Here is a 19425-nt window from a genome sequence, read left to right on the forward strand (position 1 = left end):
ACTGGCTTGTGCATCCACATTGGCTGGGTTAGAAGCAGTACTTAACCAAACTACTAATTTGGCAGTTTTCTTTCCCACCTTCACTAACAAGGGGGGGATACATGCTTCACTTGTTGGACATACATAAATAGTCTATCTTCACAGAACAAAATACCTCAGGAAATCTTACCAGCTTTTCATTTCATTTTCAAAGGCAAAATTGGGAAAGCCAGTGTCAAAAGTACGTTTAGCCAGATGACTCACTGATTGTATAACTTATGCTTGCAAAGAGAGAGGACTGACTCTGCTCAGGCATCCAGGGGCACATTCAACAAGATCTATTTCCACTTCTGTATTTTTATCTAGAACTTCACTAGATGATATCTGTGCTGTTGCCACCTAGTCCAATGCACATCATTACAAACTGGATGTTTTCTCCAGGGGCAAGGTGATCTTTGGCTCTGACGTTTTCCAAAATATCCTTTAATGATGATCACCCTAGGTTTCAAGCAGGTGAGGACTCTGCTGAGGAAAAGACAACTTCATATACAAATGTCATGTACTCATCAACAATGCATCTGTGTTGCTTGTTTCCATTCTTCCTAAATCTCCCTCCCACCATCCATATCGTGGAAGTTATCTACATGTTGTTCTGGTATGATCCATGGGGTATACCTTTAAGATTTTTCACTCTTACCTCAGTTCCATCTATCTATTTACATGTTTCTATATCACTTTCTGCATTGTTATGTATTGGCTTTATAGTGGATGCTATGTGGTATGTCCCTAATATTTTAGGTCTCAAGGCAAACTCAGTTTAAGATAATGTAGGGTTTGGAAGGAAATGTGGATAAGGGGAGGAGCCTGAGCTATGGAGCATAAGTCTGGAAACAGCATTCAAAGTTGGATCCGTGATTGGGGCTGAAACAACATGAGCTGAGGAAGGATGGAAATAGGCAGCACAGATGCAACATTATGGTGAGTACATAACTTTTGTTTTCTTCTCATCTCCAATTGAACCCATGTTACATTTTTCAAGATTTTTTGTTTTAGTGGAAACCCTCAACCAAAAAAAAAAATACATTTAAAGAACATCCCATCCCCTATTAACGTAGGACAAAAACACAAACTATGTGCATATTCAAAAAAATCCCCAAATAAACAGCTGCACCTACAGTCATTACCTAATCTAAAATTAAGGTTACCCATGCTAAAATGCATGTTACAGCCTGTGTTCCAAATTAGTGATTGGTATTTACTCTTTTCTCATCTCTGATCCCCTCCTAGATGTCAAAAATAGCTTGTATGCTTTCAAAAACATTACTTTTAGCTCTAAAAAGGTACTGTTTGTCTTTAAATAAAACTAAATTGTACACTGTTCTGTTAAATACTTTAAAACATTCAGATTGCTAGAGAGGCTGCTATCTCATATTCACTTCCCATTATTTCAAACTTTTTCACTGACATGCTTGCCATTGTACCTTTAAATTTTGCATTTCCCTCAGCAAGGAATGCTCAAAACTTTCAAGATTAATTGTTTGCAACTGCAGACAGCTTGTGCCCTTGTAAAAGTAGTCAGCAATGAGAAAAAGAACATTTCTGCAGATGTATGAATGATCTTCATAAATTTCACTCAGAATAGAATGTGCAAACTACTTTCAGCTGCAAACTTCTTGACTCTCACTGAAAGCATTTGCTAGTGGGAATAAGCAAACAAATATCTTTGCAGATGCAAGGAACTTAACATTTTTCATGGTTTTTATCATTTTGTCTTATTTTTCATGCCTACATGCTTATAAAGAACCCTTATTTATATCTTAAGGGAATTAATCTAGACATCCACCCTTGTATAAGAAAGAGAAATTATCTTAATTCTACATATTGTATAATCAATGGACATTAACACCCCACTCCACCCTCAACTCCAGCAACTCAAAATCACAAGATATTAACTTAATCTTGCTTCTTTCCACCTTTCCTCATTTGTTATACTATGAAGTCTATATTTATCTTTAATTCATAAAGCAGTCAATGAAAAGACTCCCTCTACATTTAAAATACCCCTGATACACACTATACAAAACTGCTTTACTACATAACATGCAGGCTTTATCATGAAATGCTTCATACAGATACTAATAAGAACAAAAATTGTTTTACTTGGTTATTTTATTTTCCATTTTAGTATCCTTCTTAACATTAATGACATAAAGTGGGGTAAATGCTTTACAGTCCATCCCCAAGTTTAACAAAGTTAGCAAAAATTGAGTCTTTCTCAGCCACTTTTTTGCAAAGCCATATTTTATAAAATCTGACTGATGCTTTATAGTCTTCCACTTATTCACTAATTTCAGTGTTACTGGTCTTCATCTTGTTCATTTCCATCTCCCAATGCCAGACTCTAGTTCAGTTCCAGGGTTCTCATGATTCCTCTATTTAACTCCTGTGCTTTTTCTGTCTCTCAAGGATTTTCCTTTGGAACACTGGAAAAGGTTTCACTGACAAAGTCTCTCTATGAGTTTTATCATCAGAAGAATGAGAAGCAGAGTCCCCTTCTGTTTGCTGACTCATTATTTATTGGAAATATTTTTTTTTACTTCCTCCTTAGCCAGCTCAGCATCCAAAAATGTCTGATTCTCCAGGAAAAAAATAATCTCACACCAGCTGCTCGACATTCTTTGACTGTTGGGGTAAATGTGTTTCTCTTCTGCCTGGTATACAGTGAATAATCATTTTTCCAGAAACACTCTACTGTCCAATTTTTGAATACCTTTACCTTCTGCCACAATTTTGTCAGGATCAACTCTTTTTGCTGGTATAATTGCATCTTTAATAATAGATGTGTTGGTTGCTTTCTCATGGCCAGGTTTAGAGCAGACTCTTGATGTGCCCTTTCAGTTTTCAAATCCTGATGTGGAAAACCAACTCAGTTGCTTATTTGTGCTTTCAAAAAATTAATATAGTCTTTTCCTTCCATTTACTCTGGTACAGCAGAAAATCACAGGTTACATGGTTGACATTTCAGAAAGTCAAATTTCATATGGCTGAGACCATATGATCGACTTTCAGAGTGCTGACCATGTAAAATAAACATAAAAACACAACAAACACTTACCTTAAACTGTTAGCAGGGGGGCTATGCACCCCTGCACCCTCTGTGGGGGGCTCTGCCCCCACCACCCCGTAACTTTAATATACCAACTCTGAGATCGCACTACAGTGCAGAAGTGGGACATTTTCACATTCTGTACTGTGCAGAGATAGCGGTTCCCCATGGTCAGCTTTTCAAAAGTCGATCATATGGTCTCAGCCATATGAAAGTCAACTTTATGAAAAGTCAACCATGTGAAAGGGACCTATATGTGTATGTATATATATATATATATATATATATATATATATATATATATATACACACACACACACACACACACACACACACACACACACACACACACACACACACACACACACACACACACACACACACACGTGCATGTGTATACATACAAACATATATATATATATATATATATATATATATATATATATATATATATATATATATATAATAAATATATACGTATGCATATATATAAATATTTAATATTATTAGCCAGTAACTGAATTCTACCCAAAATGACAATTTCACTGGATGTTATTTGTCATTTCCTGCTTTCACTCAAGGAGAGTTGAAATTAAGCTGCTGCTCAGTGTGTAGCTATCTTGCAAGTCTTAAAATTCACCACTTGACAAAGTTGTTTTGTCTGGCCTTTCTGTTACTGAGGTCCTTAAACGATTTGATGAAAGGGGAAAGTTAATTCAAGGGGTTACCCTTATATTTCAACACTCCTTTTCCAAGTTCAGTTAAAACCTTCCAGTTCTGGACCCTTTTTCAGAAAACAAAGTATTCTCAGCAAGTTGCAAACAAATAAAGTTGTTAAAGGATATGGCAAGAAGGCTCAGGAAAGAAAAGGGATGCCTCCCAGATCCAAGGACAGTTTGAAAAATCAGAATGACTACTTGTTTCTTCAAGTCACCCCAGCACCACCACCACCACCAGCTTGGCAGTTCTTTACATCTGTCCCTCAGTTTATGTCTGTATCTTCCTCTGTGGCATCATATTATTTCAGACAGATGGTTTCTGTAAATAATGCAGTGGGTACAAATAGCAGTGGAAGTCTCTCCTGCTTTTTCAGGGGATTTCTCCTCATTCTGCAACCAGATGTCCCACATTCCTCCAAGTTCTATAACACAGGTTGTCTCAGGGTATCATGGAACTACTGCCCTCATTTCAGACAGGGAAAAGTTTTTATTGAAGGATCTTTCTAATGCCAAAGAGAGAAGAAACATGGAGACCAGTCCTGGACCTCTTCTTTCTTAACTTCTGCATCAACTTCCCAAAGTTCAAGATGTTATACCTCCAAACTCTGTTACAACTCATTCCTCCCCTTAATTTGTTTTGGCACTCTAGATTTAAAGTATGCTCATGATCACATGCCAATTTACAGATAATTCAGATTAATAAGGATTTTTTTGTATCTGACTTACATTATCAGTTATCTGTCTTACTCACTGATCTATCTAGTGCACCAAGGGGGGGCTCTTACAAAGTGTCTGTCTCTGGTAATTACTTGCTGCAGACTTGAAGGTATTCACATCCTTCCATATTTAGACAATTGTTTTATATTTGCAGGCTCTTTCTTCCAAATGTCAGGGTTCTGTGGCATGCATATGTCAAGGAACTCCTGCTCAGTCTGAGGTTCCAGATGATCTTACAGAAATCTTATCTGATTCCTTCCCACAGAATATTTTTTTATGATGTCTTTTAGCTACATCCCTAGGAAAGGTATTTCTTCCTCTGGACACGGTGGAACTGTAAAAAAAAAAAAATCCTGATCTTTTGCAGATAGTCCTTAACTTCTCTCAGAGAATATCTCGGGATTCTGAGTTGACCTCTGATTATCATGATACCTTTGGCCAGACTTCACATGAATAAAATTCAGTGGTACCTCACCTCAGTTCAGTCTGGTCTCAACTTCAACACCCTCTAGCTTTTCAGATTCCAGTGCTGAGGTTTGTAAGAAGGGAGCTACTGTTGTGGACCAGTTATCTCGTGGTCCAGGTCTCTCTTTTCCCTTCCTCGTCCTTAGCAGTTAGTCACAACAAATACCTCAGACTTTGCTTGAGGGGCCGTGTCAAAAGAGGTGAAACTGTGGGGTCTGTGGAACAAGCAGAACACACAAAAGCACATAAATGTCAAGGAGATGTTGGCAGTAATAAATAATTTAAAAGCCTTAAATCATATCTGGTCTCAGGACCTCTGCAAATAATCACAGACAATACCACCACCACCATGATATGGAACATAAACAAAAGGGGGATACCAGATCTGATCCCCTTTGCAGATTTGTCGTAATAGCCTAGGAGGAAGCAACCCAGCTCAGTTTGACTATCCACACTTTATTCATTCCATCAGAGCAAAATATTGTAACAATCAAACTGAGCAGAACCAGGACAAACCCACATAAATGGAAGTTGCACCCAAGGGGTTCCCAGAATTGATCCAGTTGTGCAGAACATTCAAATAGATCTGCTATAATTTGCCTTGCAAGCAGGCTAGGAACATTTTTTTTTTTTTTTTTTTTTTTATTCCCAAGGATGGAAATTTACCTATTTTTTCACCCTTTCCACTGATATCCACAGTTGTTCTAAAGATCCAGAAGAACTCCCCCAATGATAGTTCTGGTGACTCCCTTTTTGGCACAGGCAACAGTTCTTCTCCCATCTTTTTAACATGGTCAGGGGCAATTGCCACAGACTTCTCCTCAGGAAGGATTTACTCACACAAGACAGGGGTTGTTTGATACACCCATAGCCTGAAAACCCTTTAATTGACTGCCTGGATGATAAGAGTTTTGATATATTTTAGGCACATTTTTTCACTATGAACAGCAGGTGCTAAAATAGGCTAAAATTGGTACTAGGAAATCATATATGAGTAACAATATAACAATATATTTCATATATGAAGCAAATGGAAGAGATTTTTTAGTTGGTGCCATTTTAAGATCCAGGACCCTTTTAAAGCCTGGATGCCTTCGGTTATAGAATATCAGACATATCAAACAACTTAATCACAACTATTTAAACACACCCAGGAAATTGATCATTGTAAAATTGACCAGTCACAATGATAAAACAATAAAGAACTGAATTAGTGAAGCAAGCACTCAACATTGCAAAGTCTACAAAATGTGGGTTTAAAACATACATACATATATATATATATATATATATATATATATATATATATATATATATATACCACACACATATACACACACACACACACACACACACACACACACACACACACACACACACAATCTAGAAATGTAAAATGTCAACTTCAGAGTGTAAATTCTTGAACAATAAAAATATATAAAAGTGTATGTATATATATATATATATATATATATATATATATATGTATATGTATATATATATATATATATATATATATATATATATACATACATATATATATATAGATATATATATATATATATATATATATATATATATACATATATATATCTATATATATATATATATATATATATATATATATATATATATATATATATATATATATATATATATATATATATATATATACACACACCCTGTATATACATATACAGACGATCCACTGTCTATGCTAAAGGTGTATAAAAAACAATTTCACCAATAGGTGGCAGCATAATCAAATAATAGTGCAACATCCTACTATTGCTAAATAAAGATAAAGGAACAATGCTCGTAAGTGCATAATCAATATATATGAAGGGACTTACAGTCTAGACTAACAAGTTTGGATGTAAGTTGTTGTAATACAGCTCTGAGAGGACTGGAGAATGAACTTTTAGAATGGGCTATAAGAAGAATGAATGTATTCGCCTATATGATGATCAGTTTATAGATAGGAGAAGTAAGGGGAGACCATACTTTAGAGCCAGAAGGGACCTTGATGCAGTGAATATTAGGAATGAGACGGATTGCTTTAGTAAATGTAGGATTACGATTCCTTTTTCTACTAATAACAAGACAGTTCGAGATGTTATATCCAATAACTGGGAGATATTGATGGCAGATGAAAAGATTACTAGTCTAGTAGGTGACAGATGCAGATATGCTTACAGGAACACCAAGTCATTGAAGAAGTTACTTTGCTATGAGAAAGCAAGTAATAAGAGAGCCCAGTCAGTGAGGAGAGGGACTTTTGGATGCAGGAGTCGCAACCACTGCATTTATATGGCTAATAGCAGTAGCTTTATACATCCTATGACAAAGACGTTTATGAATTCAAACATTAATACACAAGCAGACTGCAACATACACAGACAAGACGGGCCCTTTATAACATGCAGTCTGTTGTTGTTGTGTCTTTTGGCTTTTCCCAGTTAGGGGTCGCCACAGTGGAACTCCGGTCTGCCAATCATTAGCGGACCGGAGTTCCGCTGTGGCGACCCCTAACCGGGAAAAGCCGAAAGACACAACAACAACAGATTGCATGTTATAAAGGACCTGTCTTGTTTGTGTATGTTGTAGTCTGTTTGTGTGTTGTGCATGGAATCAGAAATAAGATGCGGTATGTGTAATCATGTTGCTTCTCCTAACCTGTATGTGTCTGTGTGGATTACCATATGTAATAGTGCAGATAGTAATGTACTTATTTTGTGTTCCTCCTCATAGGGGTTGGAATGTGTCCCCCTCACAACCTGATGTCAGAACTTATCGGACTCTGATGATGATGGTGGCTTTTTATGATGTTTCATTATATTAGAATCAGACAATGTTCTCTTTTATATTATTTTTCCATACTTTTTCCATATTTTATTTTAGCTTTCATATAATATGTATAGCATATATTTTAAATTATATTGATTATGCACTTATAAACATTGTTCCTATGTCTTCATTTAGCAATATTCAGATGTTGCACTATTGAGTTTTGTACACCTTCAGCATAGACAGTGGGTCGTCTGGGGTTTATATCACAAGATCGAAATGTTAAAACATCGAATACAAAAATATCGAACTGTTAACCTCAAAATCTTAAAACTCCGAAAGCTGAGAACAGCGATTTTTTTTCCCTGGGGAAAAATTCACTGTTCAGCACAAAACACACAAATACAACAAACTATTTCTAATGTGGGGGGCTGTGCCCCCCACACCCCACTACTTAAATATACCAACTCTGAGATCGCACCACAGTGGGGGAAATAGCAAAGCCGGGGAAACGGCCCACCAAATTCTTTCCCTCGGAAAGAATTCGATGTTCCGCTGCTTCGCTGTTGTCAGTCTTACATGGTTTGGGTTCGATATTATGACATTTGTTGTTTTTCGATGTTATGATATAGACCGGATCTTCTGTATGTATATATATATATATATATATATATATATATATATATATATATATATATACAGGGTATATATTTTATATATTATATATACTTTTACATATTTTGTTGTTCAAGAATTTAGACTCTGAAGTTTGACATTTTGCATTTCTAGTGGTGATTATGTTAAATATGTGTGTGTGCATATATATATATATATATATATATATATATATATATATATATATATATATATATATATGTGTGTGTGTGTGTGTGTGTGTGTGTGTGTGTGTGTGTGTGTGTGTGTGTGTTTTTAAACCCACATTTTGTAGACTTTGCAATCTTAGGTGCTTGCTGCACTAATTCAGTTCTTTATTGTTTTATCATTGTGATAGGTTAATTTTACAATGATCAGTTTCCTGGTTGTATTTAAATAGTTGTGATTAAGTTGTTTGATATCTCTGATGAAGCTTCCTAGTTTGACGCAAAAGCACTTACATCATTTTATTTCACTCTTTATTAAGTCTGTTCAGCTGCAACCGTGTTTGTCACCTCATTGTTGGTTTGATTAGATACTACTTGGGCTGGACAAAGTCCTGCAGGAAGACCAGTCAGCTATTTATTTCCATGTAGATTAAGAAAAAAGGGTAGCCAGTGTCAAAGCAGATAATTATCAAATCACTTCCAGGCAAGGTCAGGGCTCACTATACCTGGGCTTTGGCTTTTCTTTTGGCTTTTTGGAAATGGGTAATCTCTAGAACTATTCCGATTTGCTGACTCTAAAATATTTCTTGACTGTAGAAGTATTCTAGAGTTAACAACTTGGTCCTCTGTACATACTTTTACAAAGCAATGCAAACTGGATTCCTTTTCAAATCCAGAATGGATTTTGCTAGTACTAGCCTCCAGGGCTTCTGCATTCTCAAACACCTTTCTCCTCCCCACTATAATTCTAAGCTCTGGTATTCTACTTAACTCTGGCTACTGCAACAGTGATCATAGTATGGTTATGTAAGTAAACTTACCATAACAGTATATGTTCTAATAGATCACTGTTGCAGTAGCCGCTTCCTCCCTCCATAAATTTTTCTGTGTTAGGTGTATTGTCAGAATATGACTATAGACTTTTGGACATTAGTTCTTTGTGCCCCTATTGAGCAAGGTTGTTGAAGTGATCCCTGGGAAAATTTCCTGTTACCCATCCATTCATCAAGATTTTTCTTGAAGAGGGCTAATGAATTGCTCTGCTTGACATGAATGGGGAGTTTATTCCAGAGTATGGGAAGTCTCTGGGTCAGGAACCTGTCCCTCCAGCAGGTTCTGTTTATTGTGGTGATGAGGTTGAGAACTTTGGAGTGTGCTGTCCGAAGGGATTGAGACTTTTTCAGATGAAGCATGTCTAGCAACACTGGGTCAGACATGGCTTTGTATGTCAAGCAGAGATTGCCTCTAAATAGGCGAAATGAGATGGAGTATAGCTGGAGTTTTTTGAGTCTGTCTGTATAGGGCATGTGTTTGAGCCCTAGGATCCTCTTTTGAGGAATTTGTGTGGCATCTCTAGTTGCTGTAGGTGTCTCCTCTCTAGTTGTAGGTGTCTAGTGAGGTACATGCTGAATGGGACATTGTACTCTATAATGGGTCTAATGAGGGATGAATAGAGAGGGATTATGACTTCTTTCTTCCTGGATGAGAAACCTTTTGTAATGAGGTGTGTGACGCTTGTGCCCTGGTCCAGCAATCAAGGAGCCTCAATCCTCACCACTAACACCAGAGAGGGCATCTCATATGAGAGGAAAGGATATCAAATACACACAGTAAAGTGCAATTTCCCTTAAGAGCACATAGAGATCACAGTCAGTCCGGGGCTGGTCGCTCCCTTGCTCCCCAGGTCCCCAATAAGACTCCCCACTGGCACAGCTATAGGGTCCAGATCTCAGCCTAGCTGGGCAAGATAAAATCTCTAGCACCCTCTCTGTCCAACCAGTGCTTCGTGTTCCTGCCCAAGTAGCTGACACACACACACTTTGAGATGAGGGTTTATACAACCACACAGACACTTCTGGGGAAGGCTGGCGCAGGTTCTCCAGCTGTGCTCCTTTTACCCAGACTATACGGTAGTACCACTTGCCACTACCCAGCTAATATTTATCAGCTACTCAAAGGCCCTTAAAAGGGCATCAAATTATTACTGTGCAATATTATTATCCAATTGATAAGTGTGACTACAGTCAAGGCTTATTAGAGTGGCTATGTACAGTTTTACCAAAGGCATACAAGTACTCTAAAGAGCTTAAATTATCTATACACAAACCAGCCACAGTTAAAAGGTTTTGAAATATTTAATAATAAATAAAACCACAAGACAATACTTTCTACTATACAGTGCTAGTCAAAAGTTCAGAGATCACACAGAAATACTTAAAATAAATCAGTAGTACAGTTTTGACATAACAGAAAAACACTTAGTCTAATGTTTCCTAATTCCTAGCTACTTCTAGGAGAAAACACAGTTCTAACATACTACTTACATAAAGAGACCATAAGGCAGTGCTGAGTTGGATAGTCAGACAAAAATGCTTAATAATCTCGGTTCTCACTGTGTCAATTGAAACTGCAGTTTTGCTAAAACATTACGTCATCTTTTTACACTTCCTGGAGTTCCCAGGCTGACAGAAACTGCATTTACATTCTTTTACATTTAGAGCAATAAAGGACATTCCACATGTAAATTCTGATCATTAACTTTAGCCTTAAAACAATAGGCAAGAAGTCTTCATTTAGCCGGACTGGAGCTGGCTTATAAAACATCAAAGGCAGTGATGAAATAATTTTAATTTCAAAGGACCAACAAGAAATGCTTGACTTAGCTTTCTTTACAGCAGATGGCAATGTTGCACATTGTTTTAAGTTCAACATTCATATTTACAAATGATAGAATTATATGCACAATTCTATCTGGCTAGGCTGGCAGCCTTCACCCATTTCTACCAGTCTTCACAAAGTGTGCCACATAGAAGGACTTTCTAACTACTCTGGCAACATGGTTGTCGAAGGACAGGTTGCTATTTACCTGTGTCTCTAGCTCTCTTATTACACCATGGGAGTTGAGAGGGTTACCGTTGATGTGGTAGTTTGTGGCACCGTGTTTTTCCCGAAGGGGATAACAATGCACTTTTTAGCACCGAAATTAAGACAGTGTGTGTGTGTGTGTGTGTGTGTGTGTGTGTGTGTGTGTGTGTGTGTGTGTGTGTGTGTGTGTGTGTGTGTGTGTGTGTGTGTGGTGTATATAGATGTGTGTGTATATATATATATATATATATATATATATATATATATGTATGTATACACATACACACACACACATACACAATTGTATGTTTATTTCAGGGCTGTGGCTTCCCTTCTTTAAACAAAAAAAAAACTTTAAAGCTTTGGAAACCTAACCACTTCTTTTTTGAGTTTCACCTTAAGCCCCACAATTGGTAATCCGGTCAGTGGTCATATACTTATAAGGATGCAATTCGGTTAGCTTAGACTACAGCAACAGTGATCTGTTAGGAAGGACATCTGCTGTTAGGGTAAGTTTACTTAAACAGCTATAACTTGCTCAGTACCATTTACAAGTGCTGACACTGAGACAAGAACTAGGTATGTAACTTTTAATAATTTGCAAGATAATATAAGAGACATGCACTGTTGTAGCCACACCAGTCTTGTCATGTTTTTCTTATTGCAGTATTTGGAGGTAGAAGTTTGTTTCCATCTCTCAGCGATCAAGCTCTTGATACAGAAATAATATCAGAACAGCTACTAGGTAAGTGCATATACTACATATGCAGGCGTTAAGAAATTTGTGTCTAATAGAAAATGTACTAAATGAGATCATCTGTTTGTCTACTTATTACACATCATATTTAGTTTGCTTTAATTCAGTTAACTTAGTTCATAGCCTCTTCTTACACAACATGGATTTTCTGATAAACTTGACAAACATGCCATAGTAATGCAACATGGCAATATAGTTTCATGCAAAATGGAATCTAATTATTCCTGCTAAACCATGTAATAGATATTTGTAGCAAAGTTGTCAGCTTCTTCAAATCAGCAACTGAACTTTGAGAGAACTAGTACTTTACAGCATGCTGCTAATAGATGAATGACTCTATAGGTACTAATATTGTTAATGGATTAAATGTACCACGAAATTGTCTCCATCATAATAAGAAAAATACACAAAGGTCTTTAGTTAACATTTTTCTGTAGAATTCCATAATAAGATGAAAGTACTATGCAAAAGCAAAGTTTACTTAAAAGTGTTGTCTGTGAGAGACGACCACACAACCAAAAGTGAGTGTGCTGCCTAATATTTAACAGTTATGCATTTCACATAAGTGATTAGTGTAATGTATTCTGCCATTCACTTTATTGTAGGTATACATTCACATATCCATTAACAGAGGATATTATATCTGTTAAGAGCACAAAATGCACTTTAATGTGGCATTTTATATCTGATGGACATAAAATTTCAACATATGACCTTACCCCTAACAGAAGTACTACTTCAATCTTTTTGTTAACCTTGACACATTTATAAGATCATAGGAAATACAAGACAATTGAGTTTAGCAAGTATTTAATCCTTAGAAATACCCACCCTCAGACTGAACCTCTTCTGTCGAAAAAGACGAGGCAAGTAAAGCCAGACATGAATTTGTAAAGACCTATCTAATTTTCTTAATTTGAAGGAAAATAATGTATCACACTGCTTAATTTGCAGTGGTAGTCTGTTCTAGAGATGGAGAAAGCACTGTTTAATGAACCTCCCTCTCTTCACATTGTTCAGTTTATCTGCTGCTTAAGTCACGATGCAGTAATTTGATTTCTTCTTTGTTGTAACTATTACTTTGGTTTTGTTTCTCTTACTATTTGAAATGCAAAATAAAAATGGTTCTGGGGACTGTGAAGTTGAACAAAAAGGAAGAATCAAGGGAAGTGACACTGAAATCATGACAACCACAAGGTTTTGTTCTAGTTTGTCTGTGATTAGTGCCCATTGAACAAACATTGTGACAGATATTGAATGTTTATGTTCTGATCGCTTCTTTGGTAAAAAAAATCATTATTCTGTTAAAAAATCAATTACTCATTCATATGGGAAAAGAATAAGACTGTCTGTGGTTATTTCATGATTATTGAAGTTTTTTTCTTATTTTCATTTTGTGTTTCAGATATCTTGATTCAGAGGATATGTTTATTGCATGTTAATGCTGTTTCCTCACTTGGATGTTCACACTTTGTCACTTCTCATTTCTTCTTTTCTGTTCAGCCTGTCACTTCTAATTGTCATCTCTAATTAAACACATCATTAAACTCATTGTCATTATTCTGAGTCATTAACTTAACAATCACTACCATTTTAACTAGCTGGTTGTATCTGATGTCCATACATGGATCAGTATTGGCAGTGGCCTAACTATATGGGTCCTACTCTCTGTTCCAACCAACTTCACAGAGCTTTAGGTGCTTTCCATATGCCCCAACTTTCAGGAGCTCGAATAGAACTCCATAAAGGGACAGTTGGAGCTTTAAAACTTCAGAGCTTTTTTGCCCACAAAGAGTGTGTACGTTCTGTGGTCCCTGTGGAACTGTCGATTGACTAGCAATCCTACAAGGCTGGACAGATAAGTCTCCCTTTAGGGAAGACCTTCCACTATTTTGTGATTTGTATGAAGAAAAATTTTTTTTTCAGAATTTGTGTCTGGCTGGGAATCTAAATTTGTAGAATTGTCACTGCATATCTAAAGGAGTTCTTATGAAACTGCTTGTGTGAACTTTTTGTGAGGGAAAGTACCATTTTGAAACTTTTTTCAGCACTGCAGTGTTTGAGTGTTTAGGGTAAGATACTTAATTTGTGGAGGACTGTCATTGGTTTACTTACCTCAGAACTACTTGTTATGTACCTTACACTTTATGGACTCATTCAAGCTCCACTTTCCACTTTCGATGGCTCTTCCTCGGCTTAGCTATGGAACTTTCCTCAGTCTCCACCGTTGTACCTTCACCTGCCAGAAAAAGAAGAAAGTTATATTTGAGTGACAAGTCAGCTCCTGTTCTGTCTGGTGGGTTACTCTACTGTGGCCATTTGTTGTTCTTCAGACTACTTATCCCCCTCTCCCGCACATCCTCCTTTGGGTGTAGCAGTTGCAGCCACCAAAAGCCAGGGAATAGTCATGTCCTCTGTGGCTGTAAGGATGCCCTTGTCCACCAAGGGAGAGATACTTTTGTCCATGTCATGGGAAGAGAAGGGGCGGGTGAAGGTTCTTCACTTGATCGGAATGGGGATGTCGAAGCTGGTATTGGTATGCCTGCCAAGAGTCTGTCATTTTTTAGGAAAAGTGTTCTTTGAAAGAAAAAACTTCTCAATGCCTTGCTTCTATTTCAATGGATAGGGTTGATTTACTGGGATTAGCCAGAGAACCTATTTCTGCTTTTTCTTTGCCTTCTTATTTTTCAGGCTACAATATGAAAAGAGTTCATTCTGTTTCTGACATGGATTTTCAGTTTTAAGAGCAAATATGACAGGTGGTCTGTTGTGTACCAGGAGTTTCTTGTCAATCTGACCATTCTGATTATGAGAAAAGTATGTCATCAGATTTCCCTCATGAAGAGATATCTTCTTCTGGCACATTGTCTAAAATGAAAGAATTTTTTTTCAGTGAGGGTAAAGTGAAATTAATTTTAAAGCTACAGCTCTTATTCCCATGTTGCCTGTTTTTGAGAATATATTTTTTTTCTCACAGCTGGTAGCTTACCTAATAGTCAGCATTCTGTTTACAAGAAGTCAGACAGGTTATATAATGAACCCCAGACAACCAAGTACTGTTTTCTAACCCTAAAGCAGATCTAGCAGTTCTTTATTTTTTTATACGCCTTTATTAAATCATCACTGAAGACATAGACAAACATAAATTAACAGAAAAGAAAAAAAAACATATTAACATTTTTTCCATTACATACATTATTTTCACGTATCTTTTCTTTCCTTATAACTATCATCAGTCCAGCATTACATAAGTTGCTGAACTCCTACTGTCCCTTAAGCTTCACTTCTCCTCCTCAACATTATTCTGCATATATTGTTCCACAATTTCCAGTTATTTCTATGTAATTTGCTCCTTCCTCTTACTAAAGATCCATATTCCAGTTCTTTTATCTCTTTTACAATATTTATCCAGTGCCCAGTAGTTTTTCCTGTATCAAAATCAGCCGCTGCTAACCACATTACTTCTGCTAACCCCTTCTCCCTGTGAGAAGGATGGGAAAACATTGGATAAGTTGGGGGAAGAAATGTGTTCTAGTACTTTAACTTTCAGGATTTTAAACTACCAAGCTCATATGTTAAAGTTTTCACTGTTATCTTTTGAGAAAATTCAGAACTTAATGGTTAACCTTCCTTCTTCTGAAGTAAAGAATTCATTAACTGCTTCAGTAACAGCTGTTTCTCTGGTGACTAAGCTTGTTTTGAAATGTACTTATAATTCTTCTGAGTGCGTCCCAAGAGCTGTTGCTTCTGGATCAGTCTTGAGGAGACTTGTTTGGCTTCATTCTCAAAATCTGCCTGACAGTATTAAATATGGATATGTTTAATTCTCCATTATAGAGGTTTTGTCTGGCCCTTCTTCAGCCAAGGTGCTTAAGAAGTGTGATGAAAGAGGGAAATTGATTCAAGGAGTAACACACATTTTCAACCCTCCTTTTTTAGAACAAATACTAATTTTCACAATCTTCATCTCCTTTTTTCAATAAGCAGTTTAAGCAGCAAGGACCCAGCAAACAATGCTTTAAGAAGCAATGGCAAGGAGGCTGTAAATAGAAAGGAAAAGCATCTAAAAGTCAAGGTCAGACTTCCTAGTAAGCATGACTATCTGCCTGTCCAGGCTCTTCCTCCTTCCCACGTCGGCAGCCTTTCAATGTTTGAGACTTTATCTTCCATTCTGGGATCACATTGTTTCATACAGCTGGGTACTGAATACAGTCAGGCAAGGGGTACAGTAATGGAAATCCCTTCCTCCTTTTTAGGGGATTTCTTCCTGTCCAAGGAACCAGACCTCTCTATTTCCTGTGTTTCTGCACCACATGCTGTCTCAGGGAATCACAGAAGTGGTGCATCTCAATCTCCTTGACAAAGGTTTCTATTCAAGGATTTTCCCTTGTTCCCAAAATAGAATGATCACGAAGGACTGTACAGGATCTTAACTTTCTGAACCTGTCTGTCAAGATTTTGAAGTTGATAATGTTATCTTTTCAGTGTCTTGTACCCCTAATTCCCCCTCTAGCTTTCATGATTGCATTTATATTGCACAGCATTTCAGGAGTTTCTTAAGATATGCTCTGTCTGACTGACATTACCAGTTCTGTGTTTTATGATTTAAACTGTCTCCTGTACCAAGGATGTTAAAATAACTAGCACAAATCACTGCTTATTACAAATTTCAAGCCATTCACGTTTCTTTATTTGAATGATTGTATTATTGTAGACTCTCTTTTTCCAGCTGTCAAGAGTTTTGTAAGCTATTCAGAAATTTATACTCATTCTGGGGGTTCTAATTAACTTTCATAAGTCTTCTCTCATCCCATCCATTCTCACATAATGATTTTTGTGGTATGTTTGTTGGACTTCGCTTTGAGAAGAGCCTTCTTCCTCTAGATTTTCTCTAGTCAAAACCATGCATCTGCAAAGGAATTTCTCAGGATTCTGGGGTACATGTTACTGATGATTCTCATGCTCCCCCTGGCGAGATAACACATGAGGAAACAGTGGCACCTCAGATCAGTCTGAACTCAACATCTACATCCCATGTCCTTTCAGATCCCAATTCTGGGATTTGTAAAGATAGAGATTGAATGCTGGGTAGATCAGAAAGTTTACAGTACATGTCTTCTATTCTCCTCCCTACACCCCCTGAAGTCCTTCACCACTGATGCTTCAGACCTGGCATGGAGAGTGGTTTCAAAAATGGACAGAAGCACATACATGTCAGAGAGATGCTGGCAGTGATTGATGCTTTGAAGGTCTTAAATCATCTTTTGGTCCCTAACACAGACAACACCACTGTGATATGGTAGATAGACAGATGGGGGTACTAAATCTTACCCTGTGTGCAAACTTGCGATGATAGCCTGCAAGGTAGAAACTCAGCTTAGTTTGACTCTTCAGGCTTCATGCATTGCATCAGAAGAAGGCTTCATTACAGGCAAGCCCATCAGGAAAAGAACAGACCCCAGCAAATAGAAACTTCATCCTAGGGTGTTTCAAGAGTTGATCCAGCTGTGTTGAACGCCTCAAGTAGATTTGTTGGCTTCCCATCAAAACAGACAACTAAAAAAATGTTGATACCGGACTCCTTGCAAATAAGCCTGGAAGACAGATGCTTTCTCATTCCCTTGGTTAGCAATATTCTATACCTTTCCTCCCTAATGATTTTCAGGGTTTTTCCTAAAGATTCAGAAGGACTTTCCAGAAAATGTGGTGGTGACTCCCCTTCTGGCCATGGCAGCAGTGACTGTTCCTTCTTTTCAGTCTAGCCATGAGTAATTACCACAAGCTTCCTCAGACTACATTTACTGAAGATGGGGGAGTTTGATACACCCCAGTATGGGAACTCTTCAACTAACTGTCTGGATGGTAGAATTTGGATGCCTTTTAGGCATCTTTTTTCTGAAAATGTTCAGTAGGTACTAAAGGAGGTGAGAAAACTGGCTACTGGAAAATCGTACGTGTGCAAGTGAAAAAGGTTTTCCTTTGAGACCAGTCAAAGAACCAGGTTCATTTTCAGGCCAGGCTGCCTCTGTTTTTTCATTGTTTTATGAGTTACTGTCCAATGGCCTGTTGTACTGTTCTGTAAAAGTACATTTATCAAACATTTCTGCTTGAATACCCCTTTACCCCCCCCCTTTCTAATAAGGCTGAAGTTAAACATTTTTGAAAGGGGTGATTTTCATTCATAAATCACTGCTGCAGTAGCCTATGTTATGTGGGTTATATTCTGCCTAGGATATAACAGCTGTCCAGTATTTCAAAGCCTTGGACTCCCTTCACCCACCTAGGATATGGTTGTGCAAGCTCAAGTGGAGAAAACCCACAGGTTGGACATCAAAGATTCAATACTTTCCTGTTTCCCATAGAGAGTGCTCCTCTTGCGGGTCTCAGAGGATTGAAGGTTGGCTTAAGGTCTTCTGTTGTTGGATAGATAAGTTCCTTTTGGTGAAAACCTTCCACAATATGTTATTTTCTGTGAAAATGTGCTGATTTCTGTGAGTGGCATTATTTTTTTATGGGAAATTTGTGTTTTTTTCCTGAGAAAAAAAGGAGACAAAAGATTTAACATTTAGCCTTTCTCAGACTGTTTTTCTGTGTTAATAAGGAAGAGTTTATTGGCTTGGCTCAGCATTTATTGCAATCATTAAAACCTCCAGATGGTGACTTGAATTTTCGTGTTAAAAAAAAAAAAAAAAAGTCATAGCCCTCCGTTTCTGCGGATCCCCTGTCTGATTTCAGAAATGGGATTGGGAAATAGCATCTTCTAATTTTTCTGTTCAAGTACCTGATTCTGACATTGAAGAAAGTGTTTACCCTGAGACTACTTTGGAGGAATTTTCATTTTTTTAAACTGTTTCTAGAATGAATAAAATGTTTCAGTGGGAACAGACTGATAGTCCAGCTTTTTAAGAAATACTGTGATTTATTTCCAGGTTTGGAGGATGTTATTGATATTGACTGGAGTAACCTGCAGCCCCCTAAAGAGGCAGACAAACTTTGTAAGATTTATCAGTCTGACAAACGTTTATTTTCTTATCCTAGATCTGATCTTGCACGAGTTTCTGGCTGAAAAAAAAAAGTTAATGCTTATCCCCCTCCCTTTGATAAGGATGAGAAAACTTTTGACAAATTAGGGAAGAGAATTTATTCTTCTGCCACATTAGTCTTTAGATTGGTGAGCTTCTTTCGATATGTTAAATATTACTGCCGGTA

General features: G+C 37.2%; 1 protein-coding gene across 1 annotated transcript in view; it reads left to right on the forward strand.

Annotated features, from left to right (window-relative positions):
* LOC122806145 (inter-alpha-trypsin inhibitor heavy chain H3-like) overlaps positions 1-19425 on the forward strand; it is a 1222311-nt gene that overhangs the window by 1188719 nt on the left and 14167 nt on the right. The window contains exon 16 of the mRNA XM_044076382.1: positions 12127-12204. Within this exon, the coding sequence (XP_043932317.1) occupies positions 12127-12204 (78 nt within the window). The remainder of the gene's footprint in view (positions 1-12126; positions 12205-19425) is intronic.

Source organism: Protopterus annectens, chromosome 7.part0 (genome assembly GCF_019279795.1).
Source record: "Protopterus annectens isolate FY-2018-M chromosome 7.part0, PAN1.0, whole genome shotgun sequence".
Lineage (NCBI taxonomy): Eukaryota > Metazoa > Chordata > Ceratodontiformes > Protopteridae > Protopterus > Protopterus annectens.